Here is a 17950-nt window from a genome sequence, read left to right as displayed (position 1 = left end):
GTACAGTCACTTTTTGCAAGACAGTCTGGTAAATTCCTCAAAGGGTTAAACATAGGGGTTTCCTTAGTGGCTCATATGGTAAAGAATCTGCCTGCAATGCAGGAGACCCGGGTTAGATCCCTGGGTCAGGAAGACGCCCTGGAGAAGAAAATGGCAACCCACTCCAGTATTCTTGCCTGGAGAATTCCATGGATAGAGGAGCCTTGTGGGCTACAGTCCACAGGGTCGCAGAGTCTGACATGACTGAGCAATTAACACATACGTACCCTATGATCTACAAATTCTGTTCCTAGGTATGTATACTCAAAAGAAGTGAAAAACGTGTCCACACAAAAAACTGGTAATAAGTGTTCACTGCAGCAATATTCGGAGTTGTCAAAAAGTGGCAATCAACACAAATTCCCATCAATGGAACATTCAGTTCAGTTCAGTCCCTCAGTCGTGTCTGACTCTTTGCGAGCCCATGAATCACAGCACGCCAGGCCTCCCTGTCCATCACCAACTCCCGGAGTTCACTCAGACTCACGTCCATAGAGTCAGTGATGCCATCCAGCCATCTCATCCTCTGTCGTCCCTTCTCCTCCTGCCCCCAATCCCTCCCAGCATCAGAGTCTTTTCCAATGAGTCAACTCTTCGCGTGAGGTGGCCAAAGTACTGGAGCTTCAGCTTTAGCATCATTCCTTCCAAAGAAATCCCAGGGCTGATCTCCTTCAGAATGGACTGGTTGGATCTCCTTGCAGTCCAAGGGACTCTCAAGAGTCTTCTCCAACACCACAGTTCAAAAGCATCAATTCTTCAGTGCTCAGCCTTCTTCACAGTCCAACTCTCACATCCATACATGACCACAGGAAAATTCAACAATAAAAATGAATGGGGATTCCTTGGTGGCTCAGTGGTAGAGTCTGTCTGCCAATGCAGGAGAAATGAATTCAGGGCTTGATCTGGGAAAACTCCACATGCTGCTGAGTTAGCCCATGCGCCACAACCACGGAGCCTGTGCTCTAGCGCCCGGGAGCTGCAACTACTAAGACCACGTCCGCAACTACTAAAGCCTGCGTGCCCCAGAGCCAGTGCTCAACAACAAGACAAGCCACTGCAATGAGAAGCCCATGCCCTACATCTAGAGAGGAGTCCACACAGCAACAAAGACCCAGCACAGCCAAAAATAATTAAAAATTACTTTAAAAAATGAAGTACTGAGAGATGGTAACATGGATGCTATAAAACACTATGTTAAAGCAAAGACGACAGTCACAAAAGACCAGAATAGGTAAATCTATAGAGTCAGAAAGTTAAGGGATGATGAGTATGGAGAATGGGGAACTGACTGCTTAATGGATGGGGTTTACTTTGGAAGTGATGAAAACGCTCTAAAATTGAATGTGCTGATGCTTGCACAACTCTGTGAACATACAAATATATCACTGGACTGTACAATTTAAATGGGTAGATTGTAGAGTATGTGAATTATATTTTTATAAGCTGTTTTCTAAGAGGATTATAACAAGAAAATCTTTCAAAAATAAGGATAATTACTTGTTTAAAGTAAAAATTATGAACATATACTATGATACTTAAAACATATTGTAAATTTAAAGCATACAATAGAACAAGGGATAGGAGGGTTAGATGTACTGTTCCAAGGTTCTTAAGCTACACATTTGCTGGTATAATGTTGTCTGAAGAGGAATTGTGATTAAAGATATATATTTAAAATTCGAGAGTACCACTTAAAATAACCCTAACAGATAAACATTGTAACTGGATGCTGGTGTTAAAATAAGAGTAAAAAGCTTTCAGCTAATCCAAAAGAAAGCAAAAAAAAGGAAAGGAATGTTTACATGAGACAAAAAATAAATAAAAACAAGACAGAAGATTTAAAACCAATTAGATTGATAATTACATAAAAAGCCAATGATCTAATAAATACTCCACTTAGAAGAGTGGATTGTCAGACTCAGTCCATGAGAAACTCCATTAAATAAAAAGATACAATTAAAAGGATTAAAAAAAGATATACCACATAGAAAAAAAGAAAATGCAGTTTGCTACATTAATTTTAGATTAAGTAGGCTTCAAAACAAGGAGAATGCATCATAAAGATACTATTTCATAAAAAAAGACATAATCCTAAATATATGTGAAACTAAACAAATTTCAAAACACATGAAGCAAAAACTAACACAATTCAAAGGAGAAACAGACAAGTATCAATCATGATTAAAGATTTTAACAGTACTCAATTAAAAAAACAAGTCAACAAGAAAAATCAGTAAGGACAGATAAGACTTGACCAATATTCTCAAAGAACTTGACCTGATATTGGATGAATCCTTCATCCAATAGCTTAATAAACATTTTGCTCAAGGTCCCAAGGAACATTCTTCAAAACAGACCACATTCTGGGCTATAAATAGCAAGTCTCTATAAAGTTACACTGAAGTCAAACTGTTTTCAACTGCAACAAAATTAAACTATAAATGAATAACAGAAAGTTATCTGGAAAACATTTTAAATAAAAATTAATGTGTTAAATTAAAAAGTCAAAAGGGAAATTACAAAGTATCTTGAACTGAATGGAAATGGAAATAGCATTAAGACGGTGGTGTACAGCTAAAATAATGTTTATAGGAAAATTTAAAATGCTAAACAGTGTAGAAGACTGGATAAAATCATTAATCTAGGTTTATACTTTAAGAAACTATTAAAAAAATCAAATGAAAGCAAAAAGAAGTAAAGAAGAAGTAGAATTCACTGAATTTAGAAATGGACAAAAGAGAAAAAAGAATCAAAAAAATCAAAAGCTGGTTCTTTGAAAAGATCAATAAAATGGAACAAACTTCTAACAAGAGGGAAAAAAGAAATTCATAATGCCAAAAACAAAAGAGGCATCAAAAGTATGATACAGAATTTTATAAACCACCTTATAGCAACTTGAATGAAAAGGACAAACTCCCTGAAAGACACAATCAATGCTTACTGAATAAACTGAAAATCTGTACAGTCCTATATCCATTAAAGAAATTTAATCTATAGTTAAAAGCCTCCTCACAAAATTCCAGGTCCAGATAGTTTCGCTGGTGAATTCTACCAAAATTTAATAAAGAACTATTACCATTCTATACAATCTTTTCCAGAAAACAGACTCAGTCTGTGACGCCAGCTTTACCCTGATACCAAAACCAGATATAAGATACTGCTAGAAAACTATAAATTGTTAATTATTAGAATGCAGAAATCCTTACTTTTAGCAAACTGGGTCCAGCAATAACACATAGACCAAGCTGTATTTATCCCAGGAATCTCAGGTTAGTTTAATATTTAAAAATCAATTAATATAATTTCACCATTTACACTGAAGTAAAAATGAGCTTTCTAGATAGGACATTCGCCTAACTTTTCATTTAAAAAAAAAAAAAGCTTATCAAAAGGTCATTAAGAATAAATAGAGCTGTAATGAAATTAGCTCATGTTTTCAAACCATTAAATTTTGTAGTCTATTCAGATCACTACAGTTTCATGGTTAACTTGTATTCATTTTAAATGCACATAAACATAATATTCTGCCTATATTCCTCAACTGTGACTAGTCCAACCCTCAGTAACAGATTGATTGGATGAAATAGACGTAAGAGCAGGCTTGTTTTTAAAACAGTGAGGATATCTACACACGCCTTACAAATACAACTCAAATCATATAAACCATATGAAGCTAGTGCTCCTGAATAATAACATCACAAACAAGCTAATTCTGTGTATTCATAAATATTGCTATGAATTTTAAAAGAAAAAATTCATGTGTAAAATGAGTTAAAAAATAGTATCAAACTTAAACATTTTGAAAACATTCAAACTACCTTAAATCATACCTATGATTAAATAGTAGCATAATTTAATAACTGAGTTATTTTGAATTCCAGAATTAATTTAACATTCTAGGATCTGACTTTGCCATTTAATAAAGAGAAGTCTAATAAAAGCATGACTGGCTAACAAAAAATCTGCTTTCAAATATCTGATGGTTATGTCTAAAATATGCAAGATAATTAATCCTAATGAGAATGACATACTTTTTTCAAATTTTAGTTTGAATCAGGAACATCCGACAAACTATTGGTGTAGCTAAAGTAAAATTTCAAATCAAACCTCTTGAAATGATAACTTCTATCCTACCTGTATCTTCAATAAATTCCACACATTTTTCAACAAACAGTGGTATAGGCTTCTCAGCTGTAACCAGATCCTGGAGGGGCATCCCAAAGTAATTACTTTCCCAATTTCTACGTGTTGGTGGATTGAAGTTCTTAGTTTTCTTTTTCTGCTATAAGAAAACATATTTAAGTTAAAAGTATTTTAATTAATTCCCTTTAAAATAACATTAGTATCAAGCAATATAAATACACAATTTGTATCAAAAGCAGTATCTAAAATGTTACATCCAACCTAAATGTACATCCAACCTAAATGTCCATCAATATGGGATTCAATAAACAAATTCTGCTATAAACAGCAACTTGACCAAGAGAAAGAGACAAAAGTGAACAGACAAAAAATGGCTGAACAGAAGAAACTGTTCTCTTTGGAAAATAACAGAAAACTGGATAGGCAGGAAAATTAGAAAAGATCATTTTTCAATGCCATTGAAAGGAGTAAGCATCGCACAATTCACAGTTCAAGTGTGGTATGTTAATTGCTGCATTTGTTATTTGGTCTTTGGGAAGTTCCAAGTGAGATTTTTGTGCATAGCTATATTAGTAAGCATAACATAACTTTAATTATTGATTATATAATGAAGCTATGCAACTCTATGAGTGTCTAGTTTCATCATTTACGTCTTATTTCCCCATTTTCTTCCATAGCATCTACTGAATATTTCTTAAACATTAAGATATTTTTTATAAAAGAAGGTAACATCCCAGTGGGAAATGAGATGTCAATTTAGTTCTATTAAAAACATTTTACTAGGCACCCAAAAAGGTAATTTTTATTAGCAATGAACAAAACATTCACAATAGTAAAAAGTTGCATAACAATTTTCAAAGTTTAACTTCAATCTTGCATTGGGAGAAAATAGCTTCTTAACATTTCAAAAACGAAGGAAATACTGCCTGAAATTCAACCCTTAAGGAGATTCTGAGTCAGTCTTTCTTAAATAGGGTGTATTTATATCTGTCATAAGTATTGTAACTTACTTACAAATCAGATAAAAACATGCTATTTCTAATCAGAAAAATGTGTGGGGGGGGAGGAGGTGAGGCAGAAAGGGAGCACAGGCTGAGGTTTCAATGCTTAAAGCAACAGCCCTCATTTTAATTTCCGATTCTTCCCAGTGGAATCTCTCCTTTGGATAGATTGACCTTTCAATATTCTTTCAAGTTCTGAGTTACGCAATTTCCCTGGTGGCTCAGATGGTAAAGAATCCAACTACAATGCAGGAGACCCGGGTTTGATCCCCGGATCGGGAACATCCCTTGGAGGGAAAAACAGCAACCCACTCCAATATTCTTGCTGGAGAACTTCACAGACAGAGGAGCCTGGTGGACTAAGGTCCATGGGGTTGTAAAGAGTCAGACACAACTGAGCAACTAACACAGTCAATTAAGTCCTTTCTTTCATTTCAATTTGAGGCTGCTCTACCTAGCAATATCCAGAGTTCATGAAATCCAACTTCTAAATTTTCATATACCATCACTCTGGTGATACAGATTACACACAGTATAACTAGGTGTTTGGAATGTCACCATCAAAGCACTGGAGTACTTGACCTGGCTCAAGACCTGGCCCATCAAGTCAAGTAGTGCGGATTCTTCCTACTCCGTAAAGAATCCTTCCACTAACCACCACCACCAAAACAAAGTGCAAGAAAACAGAAATGAGCTGAGGTAGGGATACAGTGGCTGGGTTGTCGTCCTTCTTAGGAGGAGCACTAAGATGCTTTCTAGTCTGCAAACTACTAGAAGCACCATTTGATTAGAAAAGTAAAAACTAAGGCAATGATGGGTGTTTTTGTTTAGAATGATAATACAAGTGGTGAAAAAAGACTATACTTAAGCAGATTAATGATAACAGCAATGCCTAGCCTTTGGTAGCAGCAATAGAAATAAAAGATCTTAATCTGCAATGTCAACTACAGGAAAAAGTTGTAAGAAAAGTAAGCTAGCTAGTCCTAACTGCTCCAATCAACTCTTAAGAAATTTGCTTTTCATACTACCCTTTAGGAAACAATCTAAATTCTGAACACTTTACTAGAATTGGGGTTAGATTTCTCCGGGTTATGCTGAGGGGTATCTCCCAAGGTCCATAAAGGTACAAGGGTCAGTTACTCAATTCTGCAGATTCAACACCACTAATTTGAGGGAATGAAAGGCTAGGTGGCTTATAGCATGGAATTTCTGGCAAACTCTAAAGGGATAATTTACTAACATCTAACCGCTTGACAGTCAAGTTACAGGTTATACACACTGTGGGGGAAAAAATGAGTAAAAACTTAATGAGACTTTACCAATTTTTCTACTAATTTATATCGCTACAAAATAAAACTGTGTAGGAAAGTAGTTTTGAATTGGACACTCCTATATTAGCTTTCATGATGAAGAAAAATGTCTAACATTTTTCTGTAAGCGACAGTTCTTCGATTTATTTATTTAGGCTGCATTTGGTCTTTTTCTCTAGTTGCTGCAAGCATGGACTACTCTCCAGTTGTGGTGCAAGGAATTCTCACTGCAGAGACGTCTCTTGTTGCAGAGTACAGGCTCTAGGTACTGAAGCTCTAGGCTTCAGCAGTTGTGGCACATGGGTTCAGTAGTTGTAGTGCATAAGATTAGTTGCTCCAGAGAATGTGGGATGTTTCTAGACCAGGGATCGAACCCATGTCTCCTGCATTGTCATGCGAAATCTTCACCATTGAGCCACCAGGGAAGCTCTATAAAGTGACAGTTCTTAGGCACAAAAATCGCTTCAGAGAGTTCTTTAAAAATGTGAATTTTGAAAAACTACATAATTCTAACATACAACCCTTAGTTAAGAGTTGCTAATCTACAGCTTCAAATTTATGCCAATTTAAAATAATTTATATAATATAACATCTATTTCATAAATTAAACTGTCTAAGGCTAGATGATGACAACTTCTATTGCCATCAAGGTTTTCTGAAATGCAAGAAAAAAGATGGGGCATATGGTTATTTGGTCATTTACATCTATAGCTTTTGACCAATCATTAGTCAGAAGTGGCAGCCCCCAATTAAATAACTGTGTTAGTAAGAAAACAAATCTGATTTATGACAATTAAACTTCTGATTCATTATTACATATAAATCTCAATTTCTGCTTAAATACAAATACCCATGGTCTTTTTTTCTGGTAAATCTCATGTCTGCAAAAGCATATCTAGTAAAACAAACATTCCATTTCACGAATAATATAAACAATGTTACTAATTGTCTAGCAGATGTTAAAAACTATCATTAGAGTAAGTAAACAGAAAAAGGTATATAAATAGCTCTCTACAGAATTGGCTCTTCCCCTTCAGCAGTATCAGCAACACAACAAAGGAAAAAAACTAAGCAATATCCTGAAGTAAATACTATAATCAATAACACTGAAAAAAATACAATATCTCAATTCACAGGTAATCAACCAACTGAAGAAAACTTTGGTACCAAGAAACAGTTGAGGTAGTTTACAAAGAATAAATCTAGGAAACAAGAAATATTGGACTTCTCTATTGTCTTTAAGCTGGGATTCTTGAAATAAAAGACGAAAGAAGAAATAAGACAACCAGAGGTAAGATGTAAAGAAAGTGAAGAAAAAACCCATTAAAGAAATGAACACCCTCTTTGGTAAAACACTCAATGATTGAAAATATCAGAATAAAGTGGAAAAGATCATCAGAGTCCCCTTTTCTACTATATCATTTCTCTGACACACACCAAAAACCACTTTAAAGAAGTCTTAATCTTCCTCTCCCTGCAAGCAACTGCTCCAGAATGAGAATTCCTTTTCGTAGAACAAACTCATTGGAAAAAGACCCTGATGCTGGGAAATATTGAGGGGAGAAGAAGGGATAACAGAGGATGAGATGGTTGGATGGCCTCATCAACACAATGCACATCAGTTTGAGCAAACTTTGGGAGATGGTGAAGGACAGGGAAGCCTGGCGTGCTCCAGTCCATGGGGTCACAAAATGTCAGACACGACTGAGCAACTCAACAATAAACTCCACATAAATCACCTATACTAGTTGTTTCCAATTCTTCTCTTCCCATTCCCTTTTATATGTACTGAAATTAATCTTTTGCTCAGATGATAAAGGATCTGCCTGCAATGTGGGAGACCCTGGGTTGAGAAGATCCCCTGGAGAAGGAAACAGCTACCCACTTCAGTATTCTGGCCTGGAGAATTCTATGGACAGAGGACTCTGGCAGGCTACAGTCCATGGGGTTGCAAAGAGTCGGACACACCTGAGCGACTTTGACTTCACTTGAAATTAACCACTTTCATCACTTCACTAAATCTGCTCTTATTAATATTATAAATGATTGTTCTCCAACAGTCAGTTTTCAGCTCTCCTCTTAACCTTTCAACAGTTATTCTCTTGAACAGACTTCAGGAGACTACCTTTGTTATCTCACTTGTTCTCCCCTTATTAGTCTTCTTTGCTAGTCCCTCTTGGCAACCTTGTAATACTGGCAACACCCCAGGCCTCAGTCTGTCTTTTTTTCCCCTCAATATCTATAATCACCCTCTTGGTAATGTCACCCATATGCTGATAACCCAAATCAATACCTTTAGCTCAGCTCTTTCTCCTGATCTCTAGACTCATTTGGAACATTCTACCCGACATTTTCACTTGCATATCTGAGACATTTCCTAACATGTGCAAAACTGAACTCCTAATGATTTATTTCCTTAAAATGCGCTCCATCTTTAGCCTTCTATATACATCTCAGTTGCTGACAATTCCATCCTTTCAGTTGCCAGACTAAAATCTTGGAGTCATCTTTGATACCTCTTGTTTTCTCACATCCTTCTTTCAAATGTATGATACAGCAATTACCCACATCTTAACCATCTTATTGTGTTGACTGCCTAATCAATCCTCCCTGCTTCTACCATCATTCCCTACAAACTATTCTCAATAAAGCAACCAGGGTAATGACTCCACAAATAATGGCCTTTAAGGGCATATACAATTTTGCATGCCTGAACTCTGCCTCTTTTTATTCTGACCTTATTTTCCTCTACCTTCTCCTTCATTTTAGTCCCTTTCCTCCAACTACAAGGCTTACTTGCTTTTTCAGCATGCAACGCATGCTCCTACGTTTAGGACTTCTGGAACGTCTGTTCCCTTTACCTTCTCAATGAGGCCTACATTGACTATTAAAAACTGACTATTAAAATTTGTAATCTATGGTTTATCTCCTGCCCAGAACTTCCAATCCCTCTAACACTGCTTTTCCTATCCACAACACTATATGATTTTCTCATGTATCATCATCATTTTGGTGTATGCCTGCTACAATTTAAGATCCACACAAGGGCAGGGATTTTTATCTGCTCTGTTCATTAATATACTTTAATGATATGGAATACTGTTCGTAAAGAAGAGAAAGGTACAAAGTCAAGGTACAAGTCAAGGTCTCTTCTGAAATAATGAATTTAACTTGCAAATAGAATAATCTCATCATGCACCAAGAAAGATAAACAAAAAATAGGAATAAACCATCAAGTTACAGATATGCTGCAGAACTGGTAAGCTTCAGAAATCTTAAAAAGCATTTAGGTAAAAGAAACCAATGACCAACAATGGTGAAAAAATAACAGGCTAGCCTCAAAGGTCTCATGAAAACCTAAAAAGTCAGAAAACTCTTCTATAGGAATGTTCATGAGGAAAAGATTTGTCAAGGATCCTTTACTTAGTGCGTCATCCAAATATGGGTAATAAGCAACTCTAAAAGGAACTATAAAGTTCTCAAATATGTAATAATTAATATTTAAATGACAGCACTCTCAAACTGCCTTCTTACAAATCCTAATCACATAATGAAACATCATTGGGTGGAGAGCAGGGGACACAGGGATAAATTAGAGGAGTTTAGGATTTATATATATATTAGTATATATAAAATAGATAACCAACAGGGACCTACTGCATAGCACAGGGACCTATTCTCAGTACTTTGTAATAAGCTACAAGATATAAGAATATGAAAAAAATATATATACACACACATACATAATATCTGAATCACTTTGCTGTACATGTGAAACTAATGAAACATTCAAAATCAACTATACTTCAATTAAACCACAATGAAACATTATCAGTATTAAAGAACTTACATCTGGAAAATGTGTGCTTTGAAAAACATAAAAATAAACACTTAAAACTAATTCTGAGTTACAGTGGTACAGCTACTAAACAGAATATTATCTGTAATTTTGTGAGTCAATGTACAGAAAGTAAAAATTAAACAACTAGTAGGCCAGAACCAAAAGCTTCAACCTATCCTAAAAAAGGTGGTGGGGAGTAAAAGATAAAGTAATTATGTTAATATGCAACAGGGTATCACAATATACTATGAAGGATTAAGGATGATAAACTGAAGTTGGGATTCAATATAAACTTAAAAAGAAGCCTCAAATAAACTAATAGCTCCTTTCTCTTCATTTTTTTGCTGATGAAAAATAAAAATAGAAAATAAGAAAAAAGCAAACTGAAACATAAAAATAAATGTAAATGAGGGTTTCCCTGGTAACTCAGTGGTAAAGAATCCGTCTGCCAATGCAGGAGACACAGGTTCGATCCCTGGACCGGGAAGATCCCACATGACTCGCAGCAACTAAGCCCGTGTGCCACAACTACTGAGTCTGTTCTCTATAGAGCCCAGGAACCACAACTACTGCCGCCAACTATTGAAGGCCTCGTGCCCTAGAGCCCAAGCTCAGCAACAAGAGAAGCAAATGCAATGAGAAACCCAAGCTCTGCAACTAGAGAGTAGCCCCACCACCTGCAAACTGAGAAAAGCCCACACAGCAACAAGACCTAGCACAGCCAAAAACGAAGATTAAAAAAAATTTTTTTAATATCTAAATGGAATAAGATCAGGTAAGTTATAAAAGACTCTCAGACTTGGTAAAAAAAAAAAAACTAAACGCGACTAACCACATGTCATTTTAACTGACACTCCTAAAAGTTGAAAACAAAATGATGGAAAAAAGAATGATTTTTTTGTTTTTACAAGAGCAATGTTAACTCTGCTGCTGTCTTCAAAGCAAAAAGCTGTGAACCATACAAAAGAGACTCACATGACAATTATCCAGAATTCAACCCATCAAGTAGCCAACAACAAACTATAGCAGAAATATGTACCTCTAAGGAAACAGAAAATTTTAAATGTTCTCTAGTTCTTGTCAGATCAAGTATACCAAAATTATGGATAACAAAGATGAATTAAAAAGGTTGATTTCAACAGATTTATATATATTAATATATGTTAAAGTTTAGGAACCGGATAAATAGTATAATTTCATTCCAAAGTAAATCATTTATGTTAATATTATAGAAAAAATTAAAAAACAAATACTAAAGTACTGACAACAATCCTCTAAGTTTAGAGGATGGTAAAAAAGGAAAGAAAGAAAAGGTTGGGGTGAGGTTACACAGAATTTTCACTCTAAGTTGTACAGTTCCTTTTGTAAAGAAAATGCTTTCTGAGAAGATAAAGATTACTTGTGTAACCAGGAAAAAAAAATAAAACATTTAAAAAATTATGCCTATGGAAAAAAAACTGTCTACAATACATAAATTGTAATCCTGTTTTCAAAAAGGGAAGAGATAGGAAATCAAATTTTTCCCCAGTAGCTTCCAATTTGAGTTTTCTCTCCTTACATACTCTGTCCCACACAGATTCTCAATGTATCACACAGCATGCTAAACAATTGAGAAGTTGGGCAATTAAAGAACTCAGGTAACTACAAGCACTACCTACCCTCTCTCTTCCTCATGTCCTCAATTCACATTTCATCCATCTATCCCTCTCCTGGGTCATTCTTATGAATATACAAATATACTATCTCTCATTTTAAAAAACAAACACAAAAACAAAACCCTCCTTTGATCCCATATTGAGCTCTACTGTCCCAATTCTCGCTCCTCTTCACAGAAAAACTTCTTGAAGATGTCATCTACATTTACAATCTCTACTTTTCCACATCCCATTCACTCTTCAACCTACTTCCATCTGGCTTTCTCTCTCGTTCCACTGAAATGCTTGTTAAAATCAGATACCTCTACACCATCAAATCAAAAAGAAACTTTTCATTCCTCTTGAGCTCTCAGCAACTTTCTTGATTGATCACTTCTTCCTTAAACACTTGCTCTCTTGGCTCCCATGTCACAACTCTTTACTAGTTTTTCCTCTTTTCTCCCCAAGAATTGCTTTTTCAGTTTCATCTACTATAACTCTTTCTGGTTTACTCAGTGTCAGTTCTAAGTTCTCCCTTCTCCACCCATTCTCTGTCCTTATGCAAATTTATCTAAACTCATGGCTTTCAATGTTCTTCTATCTTGAAAACTTTTCCTCTGAGTATCAGATTCATACATCTAACCTTTATACTTCCACTGGGATGTCAACACAGATATTTTAACATAATATAAAAGGCACAAAACAGATGTCCTGATTCTCTCTGATCTGAAACTTTTCACCCTTAGCTTAGTCTTCTTCACTATCCCAGCAAATCTAAACCTACCCATTGTTTATACCGTTGCTTATACCATAAATTAATAACCAACCTTGATTTTCCCTTACTCTCTACAGTGAATGCATAAGAAGCCCTATTGGTAGGACTTCCAAAATACTCTAGAAATTGTCCTAGCGTATTTCCTTTTTATTAAAGGGTAATTTTCCTTTTCATCACCTATACCTTAGCACAGTATCTGGCACCTGGGTGCTCAGTCAACACTAAAAGAAGCAAACAAAATGATAAACAGGAGATTGAAAAAGCATTCACTAAGCATTCATTAGCATTCTGTTAATAAACATAAAAAGTACTGTTGGTTTATTAACCAGTTTTGCAAATAGTTTCATTATACCTAATTTTTTTTTCCTATGGGAGTCATTATATATAGGTGTACCTAAACTTAAGTATTTGAACCTAATAAAATCAAGATTCATACCTAAACTTAAGTAGTTGAACCTAATAAAATCAAGATTCATACAAAATAGTGATTCCTATCATAAAACTACAAGAAGAATTAACAGCCACCTCAACTAAGACCGTGACAATGAAATGGAAGCATGTTTTATGGCAGAATAAAGATCAGTCAACTAAAATAAATAGCAATAGCATGTAGCTTAGACCCAGAGTACCTCCTTCATGGAAATAACATTCTTAACCAATCATGGTGAGGATAGGGAAGTAATATCTATGACCTGTGAGGAAAAACCTGCCTCTCCTAATGAGCAGGTACAAACATGCCTCGTATGATCAACTTCTAGAACGCACAGGAATTTCCTTAAAGACCCATTCAGCTAGACAGAGTTTCTCAACTTCAGTATTATTGACATTTTGAATTGCAGGGTGTTTAGCAGCATCCCTGGCCTTTACCCAACAGCTATCAGGAGCAAACCCCCACCCTAGTTCTGACAGCCAAAAATGTCTTCAGGCATTGCCAGATGCTCACTACAGGTCAAAACTGACCCTGGTTGAGAACCATTGTGCTAGGCTAATAACAAGGACTGAGAATTCAAATTTGGGAGATGGCTATAAATATAGCCCTGAGAAGTCTGAGTTTTTTTTAAATTCAGGACTGAGAATCACAACTATAGGGTACACAAAGATGAATGATAATCATAACAGCCCTCAAAAAGCTTACAACGTAATAATAAAAATAAAACTTACCGAACTACAAAGCAGTAAAACAACTATAAAGTGATTATGCTGGAAGAATACTACACCAGAGCATGTGTGTGTGTGCCTAATCGCTCAGTCGTGTCCAATTCTTTGCGACCCCATAGACTGTAGCCCACCAGGCTCCTTTGTCCATGGGATCCTTCAGGCAAGAATACTGGAGTGGGTAGCTGTTTCCTTCTCCAGTGTATCTTCCTAACCCAGGGATCAAATCCAGGTCTCCCACATTACAGGTGGATTTCTTACCAGCTGAGCCACCAGGGAAGCCCAAGAATACTGGAGTGGGGAGCCTATCCCTTCTCCAGGGGATCTTCCTGACCCAGGAATCCAACTGGGTCTCCCACATTACAGACAGATTCTTTACCAGCTGAGCTACTAGGGAAGCCCATAGTGTAACACACCAATATAAGAAAGAAGACTTTAGTGGGTATTCTTGCCTGGAAAATCTCACGGACAGAGGAGTCTGGTGGGCTGCAGTCCATGGGGTCGCGAAGAGTTGGACATGATTGAGCGACTTCACTTTCACTTTTCACTTTCATGCATTGGAGAAGGAAATGGCAACCCACTCCAGTGTTCTTGCCTGGAGAATCCCAGGGACAGCAGAGCCTGGTGGGCTGCAGTCTATGGGGTCGCACAGTCGGACACGACTGAAGCGGCTTAGCAGCAGCAGCAGCAGTATTCTGTGAAGATCTACTTAATACTTTAGAAAAAAACCAGTTCTATAAGAAATGTTAGGTGCTGAGACTCTGAACACTTTACAAATGAGAGATATTGTGAATACTCTCTCAAGAGGGAAGAGAAAATAACTGACGGCAAATAAAATTTGGTCTGGGTTCTTGTATATACTAATCAGACAAAATGGTTCTCACATTGATTAATCTCTAAAATTACATCTTCCTATAAAGCATTTCCACATATATTATCTACCTGGCAGGCATTTTATTAATGCCATTAACAACTTTATTACAAAAAAAAATAAATCTGGAGTCACATCATCAACTCAATGGACATGAATCTGAGCAAACTCCAGGAGATAGTGAAGGATGAGGAAGCTGAACACAACTCAGCGACTGAACACCACCACCAGGAGAGGGACCTAGCAAAATCTATTCCAGTAAAGGATGAGTAGATTTCTTCCCAGCTTCCCTAAATATTTATTTTCAAGTGTATTAAAAGGAAAATAAGTTTTATATTATACCCAGCATTTTATTCTTAAAACCACTACTCCCTTTGCTTTTCATGTCATCTGTTATGTTCTTTCTGGTACTCTAATATTTGCCAATCCAACAATCAGAACATCAGTAAAAAATGAAGAAAAATTCAAGTGTGTTCTCCTCTTACATCAACAAAGGTTCTAGAGTCCAGTTTTAGTAACTACATAAGAAACCTTTAAAATGCCACTAAAGTTTTGCAAATGTGCGTTTTTCCTTTCTCCCAAACCCTTCCTTAGATTTTCAAAGGCTAAGAACAATTTCCAGAAAACTCAAAACAATTACACATGCATAAGCAAAATGTACCTTTTATTTGGACAAAGTTACTTTCTCAAGACCACTTTTGTCATACCCTTGATATTTTGTTCTAAGAACTACAAACATCAGAAATTACTACTTTTAAAAAGCAGCTGTCCTTCCCCTGAGGCGTCTCTTTACATAGTCACAGATTAAGTCCTATTGATGGCTCTTTCAACACACTGACTATGATGATAAGAAAAAGTTAAGAGCTAAAAATAATAAAACGATACCTACTGTAGAAATAACTCTTCTAGGGCTGAGCGGGACAATTTGCAGTACATAAAACTTTGGAGCACATAAAATTGATAACCCTTTAGACTCATAAGTCTTGGAAGAGTAACAACTGCCTACTGATATAAAATTATAGTAAGAACACACATTCTGTGTAATAGGAGTTAAGTGCCTCCTTTTTTATCTTTTAAATTAATTTCTTTATTTTAATTGGAGACTAATTACAATATTGTGGTGGTTTTACCATACATCAACAGTAATCAAGCCATGGGTGTACATGTGTCCCCCCATCCTGAATCTCCCCCACCCCATCCCTCTGGGTTGTCCCAGAGCACTAGCTTTGAGTGCCCTGCTTCATGCATCGGACTTGCACTGGTCATCTGTTTCACAAATGGTAATATACATGTTTCAGTGCTATTCTCTCAAATCATCCCACCCTCACCTTCTCTCACAGAGTTCAAAAGTCTGTTCTTTACATCTACATCTCTTTTGCTGTCTTGCATATAGGGTCATCGTTATCATCTTTCTAAATTCCATATATATGTTCATATACTATATTAGTGTTATTCTTTTTGACTTACTTCACTTCATATAATAGGCTCCAGTTTCATTAACTAAACATATTCTAAAAATTATAATGCTATAGAACTAAGAGTAATTTCAATAATTTGTGCCATGCCAGGTTTTGCTAAACATTCAACATACTACTATGAAAGCTAAGAAAAAACACAAAGTTTGAATAGAAACACACTGAAGACATTAACATTTGCTCTTAAATTAGTAAAAAACAAGCATACCACTGACAGAATCATTTAAAATAAGTCTTATTAGAGCATGTCAATCAAAATATACTTTAAACACTAACCATTCTGAATTACATTTCATTCTGAATTTGAAGAGTAATAGATCTTGGTCAAACCCACAGCAAAAACCAAATCCAAAGAAACAGCAAACAGTAAAATACGGGCAGAAATGATACTCATATATTCACACTTATGTCATACCATTAATTGATGTCACCAGCACCAGAAATGCTACTAAAGAAACCAATTTTAACTTCATGAGAAATTTCTGAAACACTTTAGAACTAATCAATCAGAGCAGAACATATTTAGCCAATTAGCCAGTATGAAAGCAATAGAAGCTTTTACTAAAGACACCTAAGTAAATGCTTTCCAAATGAGAGATACCATAAGTTTTACTAACCTTGATGAATTATATAAAAAATGCTTAATATTCAACAAAACCAAATTTACTAGACTGAATTCTTGAGAGCAGAGCCCACGACCAAGTCATAACTTTGGACAGCGTTCCTCTGTCATAGCAAGCATTCAGTAAGAGGCTTACTGGATAAGAAAACAATTTCCTTGAGTCAAATAAATGCAATTATTAAAAAATATATATAAATGGTTGTTTTATTATCACTACAAAAAAAAGTCATATACTCACACTGACTTCAATTGATCATAGTACAACACATTGTGCGAGGACATGGAGATTAACTATGAACAAGATATAAATCCAGCCTGCAGAAGACACTGGTTTTCATCCCTTAGAAATTACCCTAATTTGGGGGAAGCCAACCTCACCCAGAGCTCTAAAGGCTCAGGTCAACATTCAGCAGCATAATTCTACTCTCCTGGCCAGACTTCACTGGTTAGGAATGGAGACAGGACCCAACTCACAGCAATGAAACTGGAAAAGATGCTGCCTGAGGAATCTGGGAAAACCAGCTTTCTCATTCTTCTGAACACACTTCCTTTACAAAAGTGACCCTTATTCTCTCCCTGAAGGAAGTGTCTGCAAGGTAATAATAGATACAATGGGCACCCTATATCAACTGCCCAGAAATCTTTAGATTAAAAAAAAAAATAGGTAAGAAATAGAAAATCTGAAACTGTCAAGCACTTCAAGACTTGGTTAAATGACCCTGTTCATTAAACAGGTACAAACTACATTATCTGTATCTGACCTCTAAGAACTCCTCTTTCTATAGTAAGTGTTTCAAGCATCCAAGTTTCAGTTAGCCTTAAATATAATTCTTTCAGGACTCTAGTTTCTCTCAGATGAGAACACCAACAGTCACTTAAGCAACCGTCAGAAAGATTACACTAAAAAAAGTGATACACATTAAAAAAAAAAAAAAACGGAACTTACCCTATAACTTATACATTCTGATAGAGACAAACAGCAGTTCAACACAGACATATTTTCACATATTTCATTACTTTTGTATCTGGGATGAACAATTTCTAGATCAAGAGAAAATTCTTGTTACCACTGTTTGGCCTGACA

The 17950-nt window shown here is 35.9% G+C and overlaps 1 protein-coding gene across 2 annotated transcripts in view; it reads right to left on the bottom strand.

Moving 5' to 3' along the window:
• Positions 1 to 17950, bottom strand: part of ARHGAP5 (Rho GTPase activating protein 5) — a 58148-nt gene that overhangs the window by 29332 nt on the left and 10866 nt on the right. Inside the window, exon 2 of one of the 2 annotated variants that reach the window (XM_068990934.1) lies at positions 4174 to 4321. In XM_068990934.1, the coding sequence (XP_068847035.1) occupies positions 4174 to 4321 (148 nt within the window). The remainder of the gene's footprint in view (positions 1 to 4173; positions 4322 to 17950) is intronic. The other variant, XM_068990935.1, reaches the window with a different exon arrangement.

Source organism: Capricornis sumatraensis, chromosome 19 (assembly GCF_032405125.1).
Source record: "Capricornis sumatraensis isolate serow.1 chromosome 19, serow.2, whole genome shotgun sequence".
NCBI lineage: Eukaryota > Metazoa > Chordata > Mammalia > Artiodactyla > Bovidae > Capricornis > Capricornis sumatraensis.
Note: the sequence above shows the minus strand (reverse complement) of the source record. Positions and strands in the feature narration are given on the sequence as shown.